General features: G+C 48.0%; 3 protein-coding genes across 4 annotated transcripts; 2 read left to right on the plus strand and 1 right to left on the minus strand.

The window, feature by feature from the left end:
* Positions 1-58: 58 nt before the first annotated feature.
* LOC111081353 (CXXC-type zinc finger protein 1-like) lies at positions 59-2,737 on the plus strand. The gene is made up of 4 exons (XM_022377398.2): positions 59-259; positions 318-451; positions 516-1,155; positions 1,223-2,737. The coding sequence occupies exons 1-4, from the start codon at positions 197-199 to the stop codon at positions 2,267-2,269; spliced, it is 1,884 nt and encodes a 627-aa protein (XP_022233090.1). The 5' UTR covers positions 59-196; the 3' UTR covers positions 2,270-2,737.
* Positions 2,738-3,314: 577 nt separating this feature from the next.
* On the plus strand, positions 3,315-9,009 carry LOC111082228 (extracellular signal-regulated kinase 7). 2 transcript variants are annotated; one of them, XM_022378412.2, is made up of 7 exons: positions 3,315-3,807; positions 5,057-5,307; positions 5,400-5,797; positions 5,874-6,026; positions 6,082-6,178; positions 6,239-6,681; positions 7,241-9,009. In XM_022378412.2, exons 2-7 carry the CDS (start codon positions 5,233-5,235, stop codon positions 8,772-8,774), a joined length of 2,700 nt encoding a protein of 899 aa, XP_022234104.2. In that variant the 5' UTR covers positions 3,315-3,807; positions 5,057-5,232; the 3' UTR covers positions 8,775-9,009. The 2 variants fall into 2 exon arrangements, with proteins under 2 accessions (XP_022234104.2, XP_022234097.2); XM_022378405.2 differs by having other exon boundaries at positions 5,060-5,307.
* LOC111082240 (synembryn) lies at positions 8,814-12,156 on the minus strand. The gene is made up of 2 exons (XM_022378420.2): positions 11,955-12,156; positions 8,814-11,880 (listed from the first exon to the last, which is right to left on the minus strand). Exons 1-2 carry the CDS (start codon positions 12,033-12,035, stop codon positions 10,270-10,272), a joined length of 1,692 nt encoding a protein of 563 aa, XP_022234112.1. The 5' UTR covers positions 12,036-12,156; the 3' UTR covers positions 8,814-10,269.
* Between the last annotated feature and the right edge of the window lie 1,704 nt (positions 12,157-13,860).

Here is a 13,860-nt window from a genome sequence, read left to right on the forward strand (position 1 = left end):
ATTTGCATTGACAATTATGTAAATAATTTTAAAAACTACAAAATAATGGGATTGCCCACATCCATTTTAATTAATTAATCCTGTTCTTTAATTCAAGATTCAAATTTGTTCTCTCCAAAAATATATCGCACAATTCCGAAGCCACCATTAACACGGCCATCGCTGGTTTTGCATCCCTGGGTATTGGGAAATCGGAATGGCAAAGATAAACATTTTGGCAGGCATGTCAGAAAAAAAGGAAAAGAAATACAAGAAAAGCGTAAGAATAATAAATTTAATGATTAACCCGTTAATATCTAGCCATTTCGTTCCTGTAGAGGGAAGAAATCCGTAGAGAAATTGCCCGCGAATTCGATTTGCCTGAACGCAAATCCAAGATAGCCACAATTCTAAAGCAGGAAGACCAGGCGTACTGCATATGTCGCACCTCCGACTGCTCCAGGTTTATGATGTAGGTGACGAATGTTGAATGAATGCCGAAGGTTTGGTAATTTGACAATCTCTCCCATCTGCAGCGGCTGCGATGGCTGTGAGGAATGGTACCATGGCGATTGCATTGGCATCACAGAGAAGGAGGCAAAACACATCAAGCAATACTTCTGCTGTCGATGCAAGCAGGAGAATCCGGAACTCCAGACAATTTTCCGCCTGGTGGCCACCGAGCGGGCAGCGGCCTCCAATGCCGCCTCCACCAGTGGCACCAACACTCACGGATCGGGTCCGCCTGCATTAGCTGCCGTTCAACCAGCAGCCGCCCAGCCGAAGCGAAAGCATAGCAATGCCAAAGAGCCCAAGGCGGGAAAACGTTGCGGCACCTGCGAGGGATGTCGCCGTCCCAACTGCAATCAATGCAATGCCTGTCGTATTCGCGTTGGCCACAAGCCGCGCTGCATCTACCGCACATGTGTCGCCCAGGCGGCCGCCGTGTCCGAACCCCAGGCTTCGGGTCCCTCAAGGAAACGGGAAAAGACCACGGCCAAGGATCGCAAGATGAAGGTCGGCAATCGTGTGGCCAGTCCCGAAGTGTTTCTCAACCCCGAGCTGGAAGGAACGCGGCAGTGTCATGGCCCCGGCTGTTGCTGCCAGGCGCGACCTCAGAGTAAATACTGCAGTGAAAAATGCGGCTTCAATCTAGCGACCAACCGCATATTCCAGGTACCCATCATCACTCCTGTCCAATCATTATTTTGACCCAGAATATTAATCAATATTTCAATGGCAGGTGCTGCCGCAGCGTTTGCAGGAATGGAACCTAACGCCCTGTCGTGCAGCAGAGGATAACCGCACACAGCTTGAATCCATCCGGGATAAGCAGTCGATGGTCCGCTTCGCTCTCGCTGAGCTCGAAAAGCGCTCCGACGAGCTCAACATGGTAGTGGAGCAGGCCAAGCACAGCATCATAGAAAGGCAGACCGCGAACGACACTGGCGACGTCGAGGATGAGCAGAGCATGTATTGCATCACTTGCGGCCATGAAATCCACTCTCGCACCGCCATCAAGCATATGGAGAAGTGTTTCAACAAATACGAATCTCAGGCCAGCTTCGGCAGCATTTTCCAGACCCGCATGGAGGGCAACAACATGTTCTGCGACTTTTACAATCCGGCCAGCAAGACCTACTGCAAGCGACTGCGCGTCCTGTGCCCCGAGCACAGCAAGGATCCGAAAGTAAACGAGACTGACGTCTGCGGCGCTCCCCTCGTCGCCAATGTCTTCGAGCCCACCGGACAGTTCTGTCGTGCTCCAAAGAAGAGCTGCTTCAAGCACTATGCCTGGGAGAAGATTCGGCGGGCCGAGATCGATCTGGAGCGCGTCCGGCAGTGGCTTAAAATGGACGACCTGATGGAGCAGGAGCGCGGCTACCGACAGCAGCTTAGCTCTCGTGCCAATCTCCTTGGCCTCATGCTCCACTCCACCTACAATCACGAGGTAATTGACGAGCTGGTTCGCAAGCAGAACGAGCATCTGGCCGAGTTCGAGAAGCAGCAGCGTCGTCATGCCCATCAGCAGCAGCAGCAGAAGGAGAAGCACCATAAACACCAAGAACAGCAACAAAAGCAGCAGCAGCAGCAGCAAGAACAGAAGCAGCTGCCACCACAACCACAAAATCCTCAGCGACAACCACTGCTACAACAGCAGCGACAGCATCAACAGCAACAGCCGCAGCAGCAGCATCAGCAGCAGCATCACCACCACCACCACCAACAGCAGTCACAACCGGAGCAAAGTCAAAAGCCCCCTACCATCCACCAGCATGGTAGATTCTAGATTCGGCAACTGTGTCCAGCTCCAGCTCCAGCGCCAACACTCCATCATTCCCTTTGCTGCAAACACACAAACTCCATTAATAAGCAGACTTCAACACTTTTTCGTACGATAATCCAAGAAAATTTTCTCCTGTGAATCAACAACAACAATAACAACATAAAAAAGGTTCTGTATCACGTCACCGTCACCCTGGGCAACATATTCGAAACATTTGCCGACACACGGCCGGCTTTTCTCTGGAGCCTTTCCTGGAAGAAGCAGATCACAAGCATAGCCCAGAGGTTGCTATGCGTCCGGACAAGGGCCCGCCCATGTTTGTTATTGAAAACTAAGCCTCAAATATGCATTTATTGATGGCAACAAGCATGTGTCCCATAACAACCATGGGTTGGCACTCTTAAAAATATCATTCACGCGCTTTTATTTTTTGACTAGAAATGAAATTATATTTATATATGTATAAACATACATACATACCTACACATTATGTATATAATATGACATTATCTAAAACTGTAAGAACCACGATTTTATGTAGTATGGGGCTGTAATTACAATATTCAATTAAACGAAAACAAACTAAAATTTGTATTAAATCGGGACGACATGCATGTGTACAAATGTACATGTATCTATGAGTAAATTCCTCAAGCAAACGGTTGCCAAAATAAACGAATTTTCTTGGATTCAAATTTAATCGTAATTAGATAATTTTCCTGAAATTATTCTCTGCGATGTAGTCATACAATACACCAACCATCCATCTCCAGGGTCCATTAAGCGCCCCGTCTAACAAATGTAAGCAGTTCCATTGTGCATATGTGTGAGGAAACTGGAGGGTAAATGATACGGCCGGCCGGCTCCTGCGGGACCTGCACTCATTGGATAGGGGGGGGGAAGCGGTTTGGGCAACCAATGGAAACGAAGGGAAAGTAAAAGGACCGAAAATTATTGAAACCAGGAGGCCGTGCGAATGGATACAATGAGTTGGCATGATACGAGTATGCATTTGGAAATTTCTAAAAACAGTAGTCGTGGAGTTTTCTGGAGTAGAATTCATCTACTTCACACACAGAGCGGGATTGTACAACAAAAAACACACAAAAATATTTATTTTTTCTGTAGTCAATTCATTTATTTTGGTAAATTTGAAGCCCCACGTGCGAGACAAAACCTGCAGCCTGCAGGTTACCGATGCATCGGGTCGTCGGTCATCGGTCATCGTCAACCATCAATCATCAATCATCAATCATCAAGAAACCATATATTTTTTATATTCCAAGACAACTCCGTGAAAGTAAATGATGGGTTTGGCCCACGAGTGAAACGTCAATCAAGCTGATTGCCCCTGCTGTCTGAAAGGAAATCTAACGAGGCAGAGATTGGGCGAACCCCGTGCAGGATCACCGATCCACCAGTTCGAGGACACCACACCGTTTCAACTCAGACGGGGTTCTGTGTGCGTTTTCATTTTGTTCATTATTGTTGCAATCAAACATCACACAGCCACACAAATATCGAGCAAGTTTTCATATCAGGTAAGTAGGATAGGATCTCATCACCATTTTTGCTCACTTCTCTGCTGCTGCTGCTGGCTTTTGCCGTTTTCTGTGGATTCCTCCCCATGCCCACATCACATCAGACACATTTCTATACATTATTTTCGCCAAAGTCCTTGTCTGCTAGAAGGAGAATATATTTGAGCTGGATTTTTTGTGGGGCCCCATAAGCGAATTTGTTGTTCCTGTGGCCCTTTGCCGCATGAGTGCCTGCCTGCCTCCTCCTTATTGGTTAAACAAATTCATTTTCCTCGTTCTGCCCGTGTTGGCCTGTGGCTGTGCTTTTTTCAGTTGATGGCCTGTCATCATGAACCGATTTCTTTGGATTTCAACAGCCACACGAAAGTACAAGCCACCCGAAGGTGCCGAGGCAATGGATACCCTTGCAGATCGATCTTTCCTATGAATCCAATATCCAATGTTTGTACATCCGAGTATGCACAAAAAGAAGAGTCTGTGTGAAGCTGCCTCCAGATCTGAGCGACTACGTGTGTGTGTATATGGGGTATACATATGACGTGGGCAAGGGCACTTGAGTGTCCGTCCATTGGAGTCATTGCTAGGACAATTCTGGCGCTCGCTTTCCCCTGATCGATCTAACAATAATCCAGTTTCAATCAAATTGTTTCACGAATATTTATTCGTTTTTTATTTACCCTCTTACTTCACTTTTGTCGGTTTTTCTTTGTTCTTTGTGAAAAGTACACTTCAGAGGGGATATTTTGATTTTGCCAGATGCCTGCAACGATTCGAAATATTTACATATTTACAGAATTCCCCATGTACTCAGTCACGTTGTATCAGAAACGAAGACGGTACCCAATAATATAGCTTGCTTTTAGGATCAATCTGCAAGAGTGTTAAAAGCTTCGGTACCCATACCCGTACCCGTGCCCGTACCCTTACACGTGCCATTCCTTCTTCTTGTTTCGTTTTTGGTTCTGTTGCCTCACATATGTATGTACATGTGTAGGCATACATATGCATGAATGTATGTAGCCGTACTTGAAATGAATGCCGTGTGCATATGAGAGGCATCCATGAGAAACACGCGAGCCTCTTTTGGTCTAGGACAGATTCCCCGGAGTTGGAGCCCAAAACCACTTGGGAACTACTCAAAGTCACAGCAACAATTGAGGGCAGTAGCAGCAGCAGCAGCAGCAGACAGACTACAGTAGACCCGCGCTAAATGCAACTACTAGAGAATTAACCACCCACACTGCCACAGCAGCAGCCCACCCACCTCTGTGGGTCTGGGTTTTCCAGCAGCCCACTGCCAGCTGAAAGAAAACACTCGTACGCAGACGGATTCAGTTCCAGATACAGACTACAGAGCAAGTTGCGTTCCAAGGCGGACAGCTGAGTGGACACAGTACGAATAAGCAGCGCGTTTAGGTGTGGGCAATGGCATCCAAAACGGAGGCCGAGTCCAACTATGATCTTGACAAAAACGTAACGGCAATCTTCGATGTGCGAAAGGTAAGATCAATCATAAATACATACATACATATGTGCATGCCACAGTCGTGCCACCTCATACCTCTAACTCCACTTGCCTTTCCCACTGGCAGGCGCTGGGCAAGGGTGCCTATGGGATTGTTTGGAAGGCCATCGACAAGCGGCAAAGGGACACAGTCGCTCTGAAGAAGATCTACGATGCGTTTCGCGACACGACCGATGCCCAGCGCACATATCGTGAGGTGGTCTTCCTACGGGCCTTTCGCCATCATCCGAACATCATTCGACTCTTGGGCATATACAGGGCTACCAACAATTTGGACTTTTATTTGGTATTCGAGCATATGGAAAGCGATCTGCACTTTGTCATTAAGAAGGGGGACATCCTGAAGGACATCCACAGGCAGTTCGTGATGTACCAGCTGGTGAATGCCATGAAGTACGTGCACTCGGGCAACGTTATCCACAGGGATCTGAAGCCCAGCAACATACTGATCGACAGCAAGTGCAGGTGAGTCTCAGCTCAGCTCAGCTCGCAGCGGATGGCTGACGGATGACATGATACCCCCCTCGTCGCCCCTTTTTAGACTGAAAGTGGGGGACTTTGGATTGGCGCGTACTCTCGTGGCAAAGCCCAGCAGCAGCGGCAACCACGAGACAACTGAGAATGAAGGCATGATGTCGGACTATGTGGCCACGCGCTGGTATCGTGCCCCCGAGATTCTCGTCGGCTGTCGCAAGTACATACATTTATACAAAACTAAACGAATCATACAAATACATACGAAATTGCAGATACACCAAGGCCGTCGATATGTGGAGTCTGGGCTGTATCCTCGGCGAGATGATAACCGAACAGCCGATCTTCCAAGGCAGCAGCACCATCAATCAGGTAACGAGCCACGGGGCCCACCCATATTGTGTCCAGACTAACTAACCTTTCGGCAAACAGATGGAGAAAATATTGTCTGCCCTGCCGAATGTGACACAGCGCGAGATCGATAATATTGGAACCAGATTCGGTACATCGCTGCTCTGCAGAACGATCCGTCGCGACTACCACCACTCGCTGCACGCCATGTTCGGAGGCTGCAGCACCAATGAGATTGAGTTCACCACCTCCCTGCTGATGCTCGATCCGAATGACCGAATCACGGCCAATAAGGCCCTCAAGCATCCGTTTGTGAGCTCCTTCCGATGCCCCTCGGCGGAGATGGACATGCGATTGAATGTGCAACCGCCGCTGCGGGACGACTATCGCTTCGAGCTGAACGACTATCGTAACGGTCTGTACGATATGATCTCCAAGGAGTTGACCACCGCTCGTCGCGGTGCGTCCACGACGACCAAGGCTTCCTCTGCTAGACGCGAACTTCCCGTCGGGTGCCGAACCAGGTGAGTGCCAATCGATTAACTTGTGGGATTTGCGAAGGCGAGGCATGTGTGTGTGTCTGTGTGGGTGTGGGTGTCCGTGTGGAGTGGTGGTAGTCTGTTGGCGCTGGAGCTTCTCTAGCTGCTCGTCCGCTTTTTACAGGTGCCGTCGTCCCTAGCATAGGCGTTCCGCATCCACTAACACAGGGCCAGCAGCAGCGGGTGCATCGAATGTGAAGCCAAAAAAAGCAGCCTCCACGTCCACTTCCTGCAAAGATTCGGCTACAGCCCAACCACAAGAGCCACAGCAGCAACACAAGCAACAGAAGCAACGATACCGCCACAGATATCTTGAATGTGATCATCCGCGTAGCATTTCCACTCCAAGTCCATCCATTCAACTGTCCGTTCAAATGTCCGTTCAACTGTCCGTTAATTATTTTTAAAGTTTTCAAACTAGTACCATATCATAGCATAGAGAACACCCAAAGAACCCACTCAACTCACTTCACCACACCACTCCACTCCGCTCCACCATCCTCTACATGCAACTAACATCAAACCTACTACGTCCCTCCCCCAGTGCATTGAGCACTCTGCGAAAGAAAAGCGGACTGGAGCCGAATGGGCTCGGGCTGAACAGCCCCCGAATTGGCCACAGTAAACCTTGTACGGAGCCCCAGCAGAAGCATTCTAATGCGAGCAAGCAGCGGTCCCACTCCCAAGAGCAGACTCAGGTTCAGCCGCTGGAGGAGCTGTCAAGGCGTTCTCATCACCACAAGCACCACAGCGTTCAGCACTGTGGAAATAAGCGGCATCCGCACTCACCGCCGGTTTGTCCCCAGAAGGGCGACGGAGAGCGAACCTTGCATAAGGGCCATCGATCGAATTTGACCCCATATCGGGAGTTGGGCGAACGTCCAGTGGCGGTAGCGACGCCGCGGGTAGCAGGCCACTCAAAGTTAAAGGAAAAGATCCAATCGCAGGCACAAACCACAGACAAGCAGAAGCCGCAAGGCCCCGAGCTGAGTCCAACTGACTGGCTCGAGAAGTTAAATCCAACAAAAATGGGCGAAACTCAGGATGCAAGAGAGACTCGGGCCGAGTCCGGCATGCAAAGGCCGACCAAGGAAAGAAGTTCAAAGCAGAAGGCCCATACGGAGCCGAGGATAGTTCAGGCCATTACCACGCAGGAGCCCATTATCCAGAAGGAATCGCAGCACATAAAGGACCAGAACCAGAACCAGAGCCAGAATCATAATCAGAATCAGATCCAGCGGAAGGTGAGGAAGCGTGAGGAAGAGCTGCTGGAGGTGAACAGTCGCTCGGACAAGCCAAGGACAAGGAGTGAGAAGAGCCTTCTACTCGAGGCATTGCTGCGGCAGAAACAGCGGGAAACAGCTGCCCAGTCTGTCGATCTGGATGCCAGAGTGCAGGCGAATCTGGATAAGCTGCAGGCGGAGCGAAAGAAGATGCAGAAGAAGATTCTCAAGTATGCTGCGGAAACCGGATTGACATTCATCACCGACAAATCTAAGAAGAACGGTTCAGACGGCTCGGCAACGTTTTGTTCTACAGACTCCGAGTCCTATTTTACCCCAAAAACACGTAGGCCGTTGGTGAAGAAGCCACTACTGGTTAAAAAATATAAATGCAACCGTCACGTAAAGCACCACGGAAATAGCATTACGCAGCTCTACGAACCCGCGTCGTCCTACAAGTTCCAGAAGCAGCAGCAGCAACAGCAGCAGCAGCAAGTGTACAATGTCTTCGATCCATCGGAAAGAAAATATCAGCAGCCGGATTTGATGGTGGAGACGAACCGGCTAACCCAAGAGCTCCGTACCCACGAAATGGAAAAACATGGTTACGAATCCACATTCCCTACCGGAGTTCGCAAATCGTCCTACGATAGAGACAACACTAGAACTACACCTGGCAAACAGCACACAGACCTGAAACCCATGTATTTGGATACGACTTCAGCCCTGATTTCGACCCACCAGACACTCAAGGAGCCACGACGCAGGAAGCACATTTCTGGAGCTTACTTCCAGACCCTGCAACAGCGACACGACATCCAGGAGGCAGCTCGCGTCCATGTCAATCACGACTAGATGTTTTATTACTAGTTTCTTTTTTTGAGTTATATATTTTCTATTCATAAATGCAAATTTTTCGATCGACGACAATAATTTAACAAAATTTTCTTGTTGCTTGTGCAAGACTTTCACCGATTGATCATAAAGAGGTTCTCCCCCCACATCAGCAGCAGAAAGACATATGCCAAATGGCATCTGTCCGTATGTTTGTATAGTGTTTATTGTTACCTTCTATTGCTATAGCAAATTGAACTCAATAAAGCTCTATATAGGATTGTTTTATATGCGAGTTCAAAGAGACTACGTCTACGACACGCGACTGTGACTGCCAAATAGTTTGGATTGTGATATCTTTGCTAGAATCTTTTCGTAGTGCCTTTCTCAAAGATATTTAAAAAATGTATACATAATGCAGAAAGGTTTAGCTGCAGTTCATCATTTTATCCGAAACATATCCGGCCGTGGAAAAATTAGAATATTGAAATTTTGCATTGAAACAGGGCTATATGGGATTGGGATAACTCTTGCCATTCCTGGGCCCAGCATGCTTGTGGAAGCGTTGATTTCAAAGGGTGGCAAAAAACTTTTAGCAGAAAATTTTCAAGAAAATTGATTTGGATATTGGTTGGAATCATTCTTTTACAACTTTCGGAAGAGCCTTAACGACAATGAAGAGAGCAATACGCGAAACAAATATAGAATCATTTGATATCGGTACCGAGTCTAGATTTCCTGTTTTATGTTTACCTCACTCGCGACTTAATAGTTATTTTAGTTCATTTCTAGTGTTATAGTTACGTACAGTACACAAAACATGTATAATAAAAGAGCTGGTGCGAAGTAGATCTGATGCAGCATATTAAGCAGAAGTTCTTCGAAATGCTACTCCATGTGTGTTCAATGTATGTAAATTCAAAGCGAAATGTAGGCTGCAGCTTCGCAAGAGGTCGGCCCGGCCAGTTAGGCGGATCGGATCGGATCGGCCTATTTCAGACGAACTGTATGTACTTAGATCGTAAATGTATAATTAGAATTTATATAAATACATGCACTTACATAGCTATTACAAGGACTAGTCAAATTTGTCTATATTTCGATTTGTGGATCAGTTGTATGTATGTATGTATGTATATAAAAGATTGCAGTTTTTGGTTTCTTGTTTTGTTTTGTTTTTTTTTTTGTTTGCTGATCTGCCACTTTCCTGCGAGGCCCCATCTGCCCCGTCCCCGGACACAAGCTGGAAGACCCCAACGATTGTTATGCATTTTGTTTTCGATTCAAGCGAACGATGGAAGTGCTGTGGAATCAGTCCCAAGTAGCTCCAAATATCATTCATAGTTTTGAAGTCTGTTTGGGAGCTATTCCATGCATCGATAATATAATCGATTAGCAATTAGTAATTATTAACCGACAGGCAGTCAGGTGTAGTTAAATCGATCTCAATTGTAATTGTAATTGGAATATTTTTTGGGATATATGTAGTATCATCGATTGTGGGCTGCTGCTTTGCTTAGGTTTTGCGCTTCTGCTCAAACTGCTGCTGCGGCAGTTCCTCCTGCAGCTGCAAGATGTGCTCCAGCGGCTGCGGCTTGCCATCCTTGTCGATGAGAGCGGGCTTGACGATGCCCCCCTGGCGCAGCTGCTCGATGAGATTGACCAGCTGGAGCGCTTCGTTCTCCTTCTGCTCGTCGGTCATGTCGTCCAGCGGGTTATGCCTGGCTCTGGGCTCTACGCAGCCGAGAACAGGATTAATACCCTGCTGCTGCTTCTTGTACTCCTCGGTGTCGCTGTCCTCGCTGTCCGAAGAGTAGTCGGCGCCCTCCACGCGGCGACAATCGAGGATGCCACGCTTGGCAAACAGGCCGGCCGCATTGCCATATCCCGTGTACTTGATCATCCGACCAACGTCCTCTTTGCAGAGGACAAAGAGCAGCTCAGCGGCGAGGTCACGCAAAATCATAGCGGGCAGCGTAAGGAAGCGGCACAGGTGATTGCGCAGCTCCTGGCCAATCTCCGGACGCTGGCTAACATCGCGCAGTGGCGGTAAGATCTCCTGCCTCAGATAGTGGCGCATCACGCGATCGCTGCGGGAGCACTTGACTAGAACGGTTAGCACCGGCGAGAGCAGCTCATGGGAACTGGCTTCGGCCTCTTGCTGGGCCAAGGCTTGTCGCAGATAGTTAAGGAGCACGGTCAAACAGCGTACATTGCGCTTCTCGAAGCAAAGAGCACAGCATTTGGGCGCCTTTGCGGCACCCTCCCCCTCCACCGCCTTGGGCTGCTCCTCGGCATTGCCGCACTTGAGGGTTAGTTCGATGAGACAGCTGCTGGAGATGTTGGTTAGTAGATTGATGGCATGCGTGACCACCGAGCGCTCCTTGTCGGTCGCCATTTTTCCAAAACGTAGCAGAAGCTCCCTCAGCACTCCAGTCAGATGCAAGCTCTGGATCTCGTACTCGTTGGGACTCTTATCCGGGGCACTGGTCACATTGAACATCACTTTGAGCAGCTCGCAGATGATGTTGAGCTGCTCCTCGCTACAGCTGGGCTCGGCCAGCTTGTCATCTAGCCACTTGGTCATGTAGGTGAGGCCGTTGAGATCGATTTGGAGACGGGTGCGTGCCGCTGGCTCCAGAGCTGTGAGCAGAAACAGTAGCTTCATGTCGTAGTACTCGAGGGCACAGGGATGACGCATCGAGGAAGCCACCCGCTTTATGATGGCGTCCAGGCAGTGTTGGCGCAGGCACTGCTTACGGCAGTCCGCACTCTGGTAGACCAAATTGCACAAGCATTTTAGGGCTTCGGCTATAATGTCCGACTGGACCAAGCTGGGCTGCTCCTGCAGCTGACCTTCCTCTTGCTGCTTGAGCTCGTCGGGGGTGGCTGGCAGCTTGAGGGCGCTGGCCTCGACGCGGGCCAGCCTAAGCAGTTGGCTGACCTCATGTTCGATGTAATTGGTTTGCAGACTGAACTCGTCGCGGGTCAAAATTCTCACCGTATTGAGGCACTGGGTGTGCAGGTGGCCTAGCTGCGCGTCGTCCAAGATGCCGAAGATGGCCAGCCAAAGCTCGTGCCATTGATTGTCCGAGTGGAAGCTGTCAAAGACCAGAAGATCCGCGTGCTGCAAAGTAGTTTGTTTGACCATTGAATGGATGGAACGGATGAGCTTGGGCCACCATAGTGTGAGTTTTCTACCTTTTTATTGAATTCATTTAGTATGCCTGGGATGTGGTCAGCTTCCCTGCCCTCTAGCCGTTTCAGGTGCTCCGCGTCCATGCTACCTTCTCCGCGTTGTGCGTTTTTAATTAACGCTAATTGGATTTTAAGCAAATTTCAATTCTATGACAAATGATGGAGAGAGAGTATGATAACAGAGAGGAATACGGCCGGGAGAGAGCGCAGAGTTGCCAGCCCAAGATATCGGTACGGTCAGAGGTGGTCCGCAACGGGATATCGATATTAACAACTCTCATCGATGGCGTGTAATAAGTCGTTGAGTTTGAGCCGAATTTTCCGCTGGTTGGTTGCTATGAATATCGGTGAACTGAAAATATTATACAATTTCCTCAGTATCTTGGTTTTTTTTCACTTTGAGTATTGTCTATAGAAAGTGGCCAACAAATGGACAAAAATGCAGCTTCAGATCAAAGTTCTTCTTCATATAAACAAAATTGAAGTCAAAGTATTCAAGCCTACGATGCATAAGCATAGCATACTATCGCGACCTCGTAAATATAATCGGCTAACAAAATTCTTGTAAAATTTTAATATTTATTCGTAAGACCTGATTATTGAGCTAAATTCATGATTTTGTATTACATTTGCTTGTTTATTTATTTTTCTTCACGATTGTCCGGCTGAATTAGCGAAATTTTACACAGCTGTTCTTGGGACTTGGCAACACTGGCAAGAAGTGGAATAAAGCAGTGTTTTAAAGAGTTAAAAGTTAAATGCCGAGCATTTCAATTAGAGGTGGAGAAACATCGTGGACATCGATGTTTTTCGATATTTTCAAAATAAACATCGCTGAAACTTACTTACCTTTCAAAAACATCGATGTTTCCAAAAAATTTAAAAACATCGATGCATCGATGCATTGAAAGTGCTAAATCAAATCAACAATTGTTTATTTTTGTTTGCCGCGCTCGCTTACAAAAGAGGAATGAGAAGGATAGGATAGACAAAGAAGGCAAAAAAAAAAGCGCGTATACATGTGTATGCATGTAAGTCGACGTAAACAAATGTAAAGAAAAGAATTTCTTTTGTGATTGAACCACATGCAATACACCTAATAGATTCTTAGATACCTAATGCATGACATCAAATTTGAGTGGCGGCTCTTTAAAAATCCGACTCAAAAGGTTGTCCACCCTTGTGTCCTTTCCTAGGGAAATACCGGCATCCTACCCATGGGCAGGTAGTGAAAGGGTTACTTTGGAAAGTCCAGTCCCGTGTCCTGTAGTAGGTAGTTGTGTAATTTTGTGCAATTTCCTGAACGCCGAAAAAGTATATAAACTGGACATCAAATGAAGACTGATCAGTGTTGATACAAACCCACTATGGACGCTATAGGAATTTTCGGACCGCACCGTCCCAACGTGAACCCTGAAGCAATTCTGGAAGCCGAATACCAGGTCTTGCGATCGCCGCATTTGGAACATGGAGTTGTGGACCTATCCAGCAACTTTGACCATTTCGACAACGACGAAGAATTCGTCGTTATATATGACGAGATTCATATCCCGCAGCTGCCCACCCCCCGATTCATCCTGTACCGTTGGAAGGTGCTGGTCGTTGCCGCCTTCAACTTAAAAGGAGGAAACTTCCATTTCCTATACTTGAAGACGGTTTCGGTGGATACGGACGTGTTGGGAAGCCAGGTCATCTACGAGGGCGTTCAAACGGTGCTATCGAAGATCGAGGAACGGGGATTCTCGACCAGATTACTGGCAGTGATCTCGAACAGGTGCCCTGCCAACCTCTTGGCCTACATGCAGGCCTCGCATGCATACCCAGTGCTGTGGGACGTGACCCACTTGCGGAAGAACCTGGTGGAGCATTACGTCGTCGATACCGTGCTGGACCAGACGTATAATTACAC

The sequence above is a fragment of the Drosophila obscura genome, unplaced genomic scaffold, assembly GCF_018151105.1.
Source record: "Drosophila obscura isolate BZ-5 IFL unplaced genomic scaffold, ASM1815110v1 contig_73, whole genome shotgun sequence".
Taxonomy (NCBI): domain Eukaryota; kingdom Metazoa; phylum Arthropoda; class Insecta; order Diptera; family Drosophilidae; genus Drosophila; species Drosophila obscura.

Coding starts and splice junctions, on each gene's coding strand:
- LOC111082240 (XM_022378420.2), bottom strand. CDS start 12,035: ATGGACGCGGAGCACCTGAAACGGCTAGAGGGCAGGGAAGCTGACCAC. Junction 11,881..11,954: donor TAAATGAATTCAATAAAAAG/GTAGAAAACTCA, acceptor ACTACTTTGCAG/CACGCGGATCTTCTGGTCTT.
- LOC111082228 (XM_022378412.2), top strand. CDS start 5,233: ATGGCATCCAAAACGGAGGCCGAGTCCAACTATGATCTTGACAAAAAC. Junction 5,308..5,399: donor CAATCTTCGATGTGCGAAAG/GTAAGATCAATC, acceptor TCCCACTGGCAG/GCGCTGGGCAAGGGTGCCTA. Junction 6,179..6,238: donor GCAGCAGCACCATCAATCAG/GTAACGAGCCAC, acceptor TTCGGCAAACAG/ATGGAGAAAATATTGTCTGC.
- LOC111081353 (XM_022377398.2), top strand. CDS start 197: ATGGCAAAGATAAACATTTTGGCAGGCATGTCAGAAAAAAAGGAAAAG. Junction 260..317: donor AAAAGAAATACAAGAAAAGC/GTAAGAATAATA, acceptor TCGTTCCTGTAG/AGGGAAGAAATCCGTAGAGA. Junction 452..515: donor GACTGCTCCAGGTTTATGAT/GTAGGTGACGAA, acceptor TCCCATCTGCAG/CGGCTGCGATGGCTGTGAGG.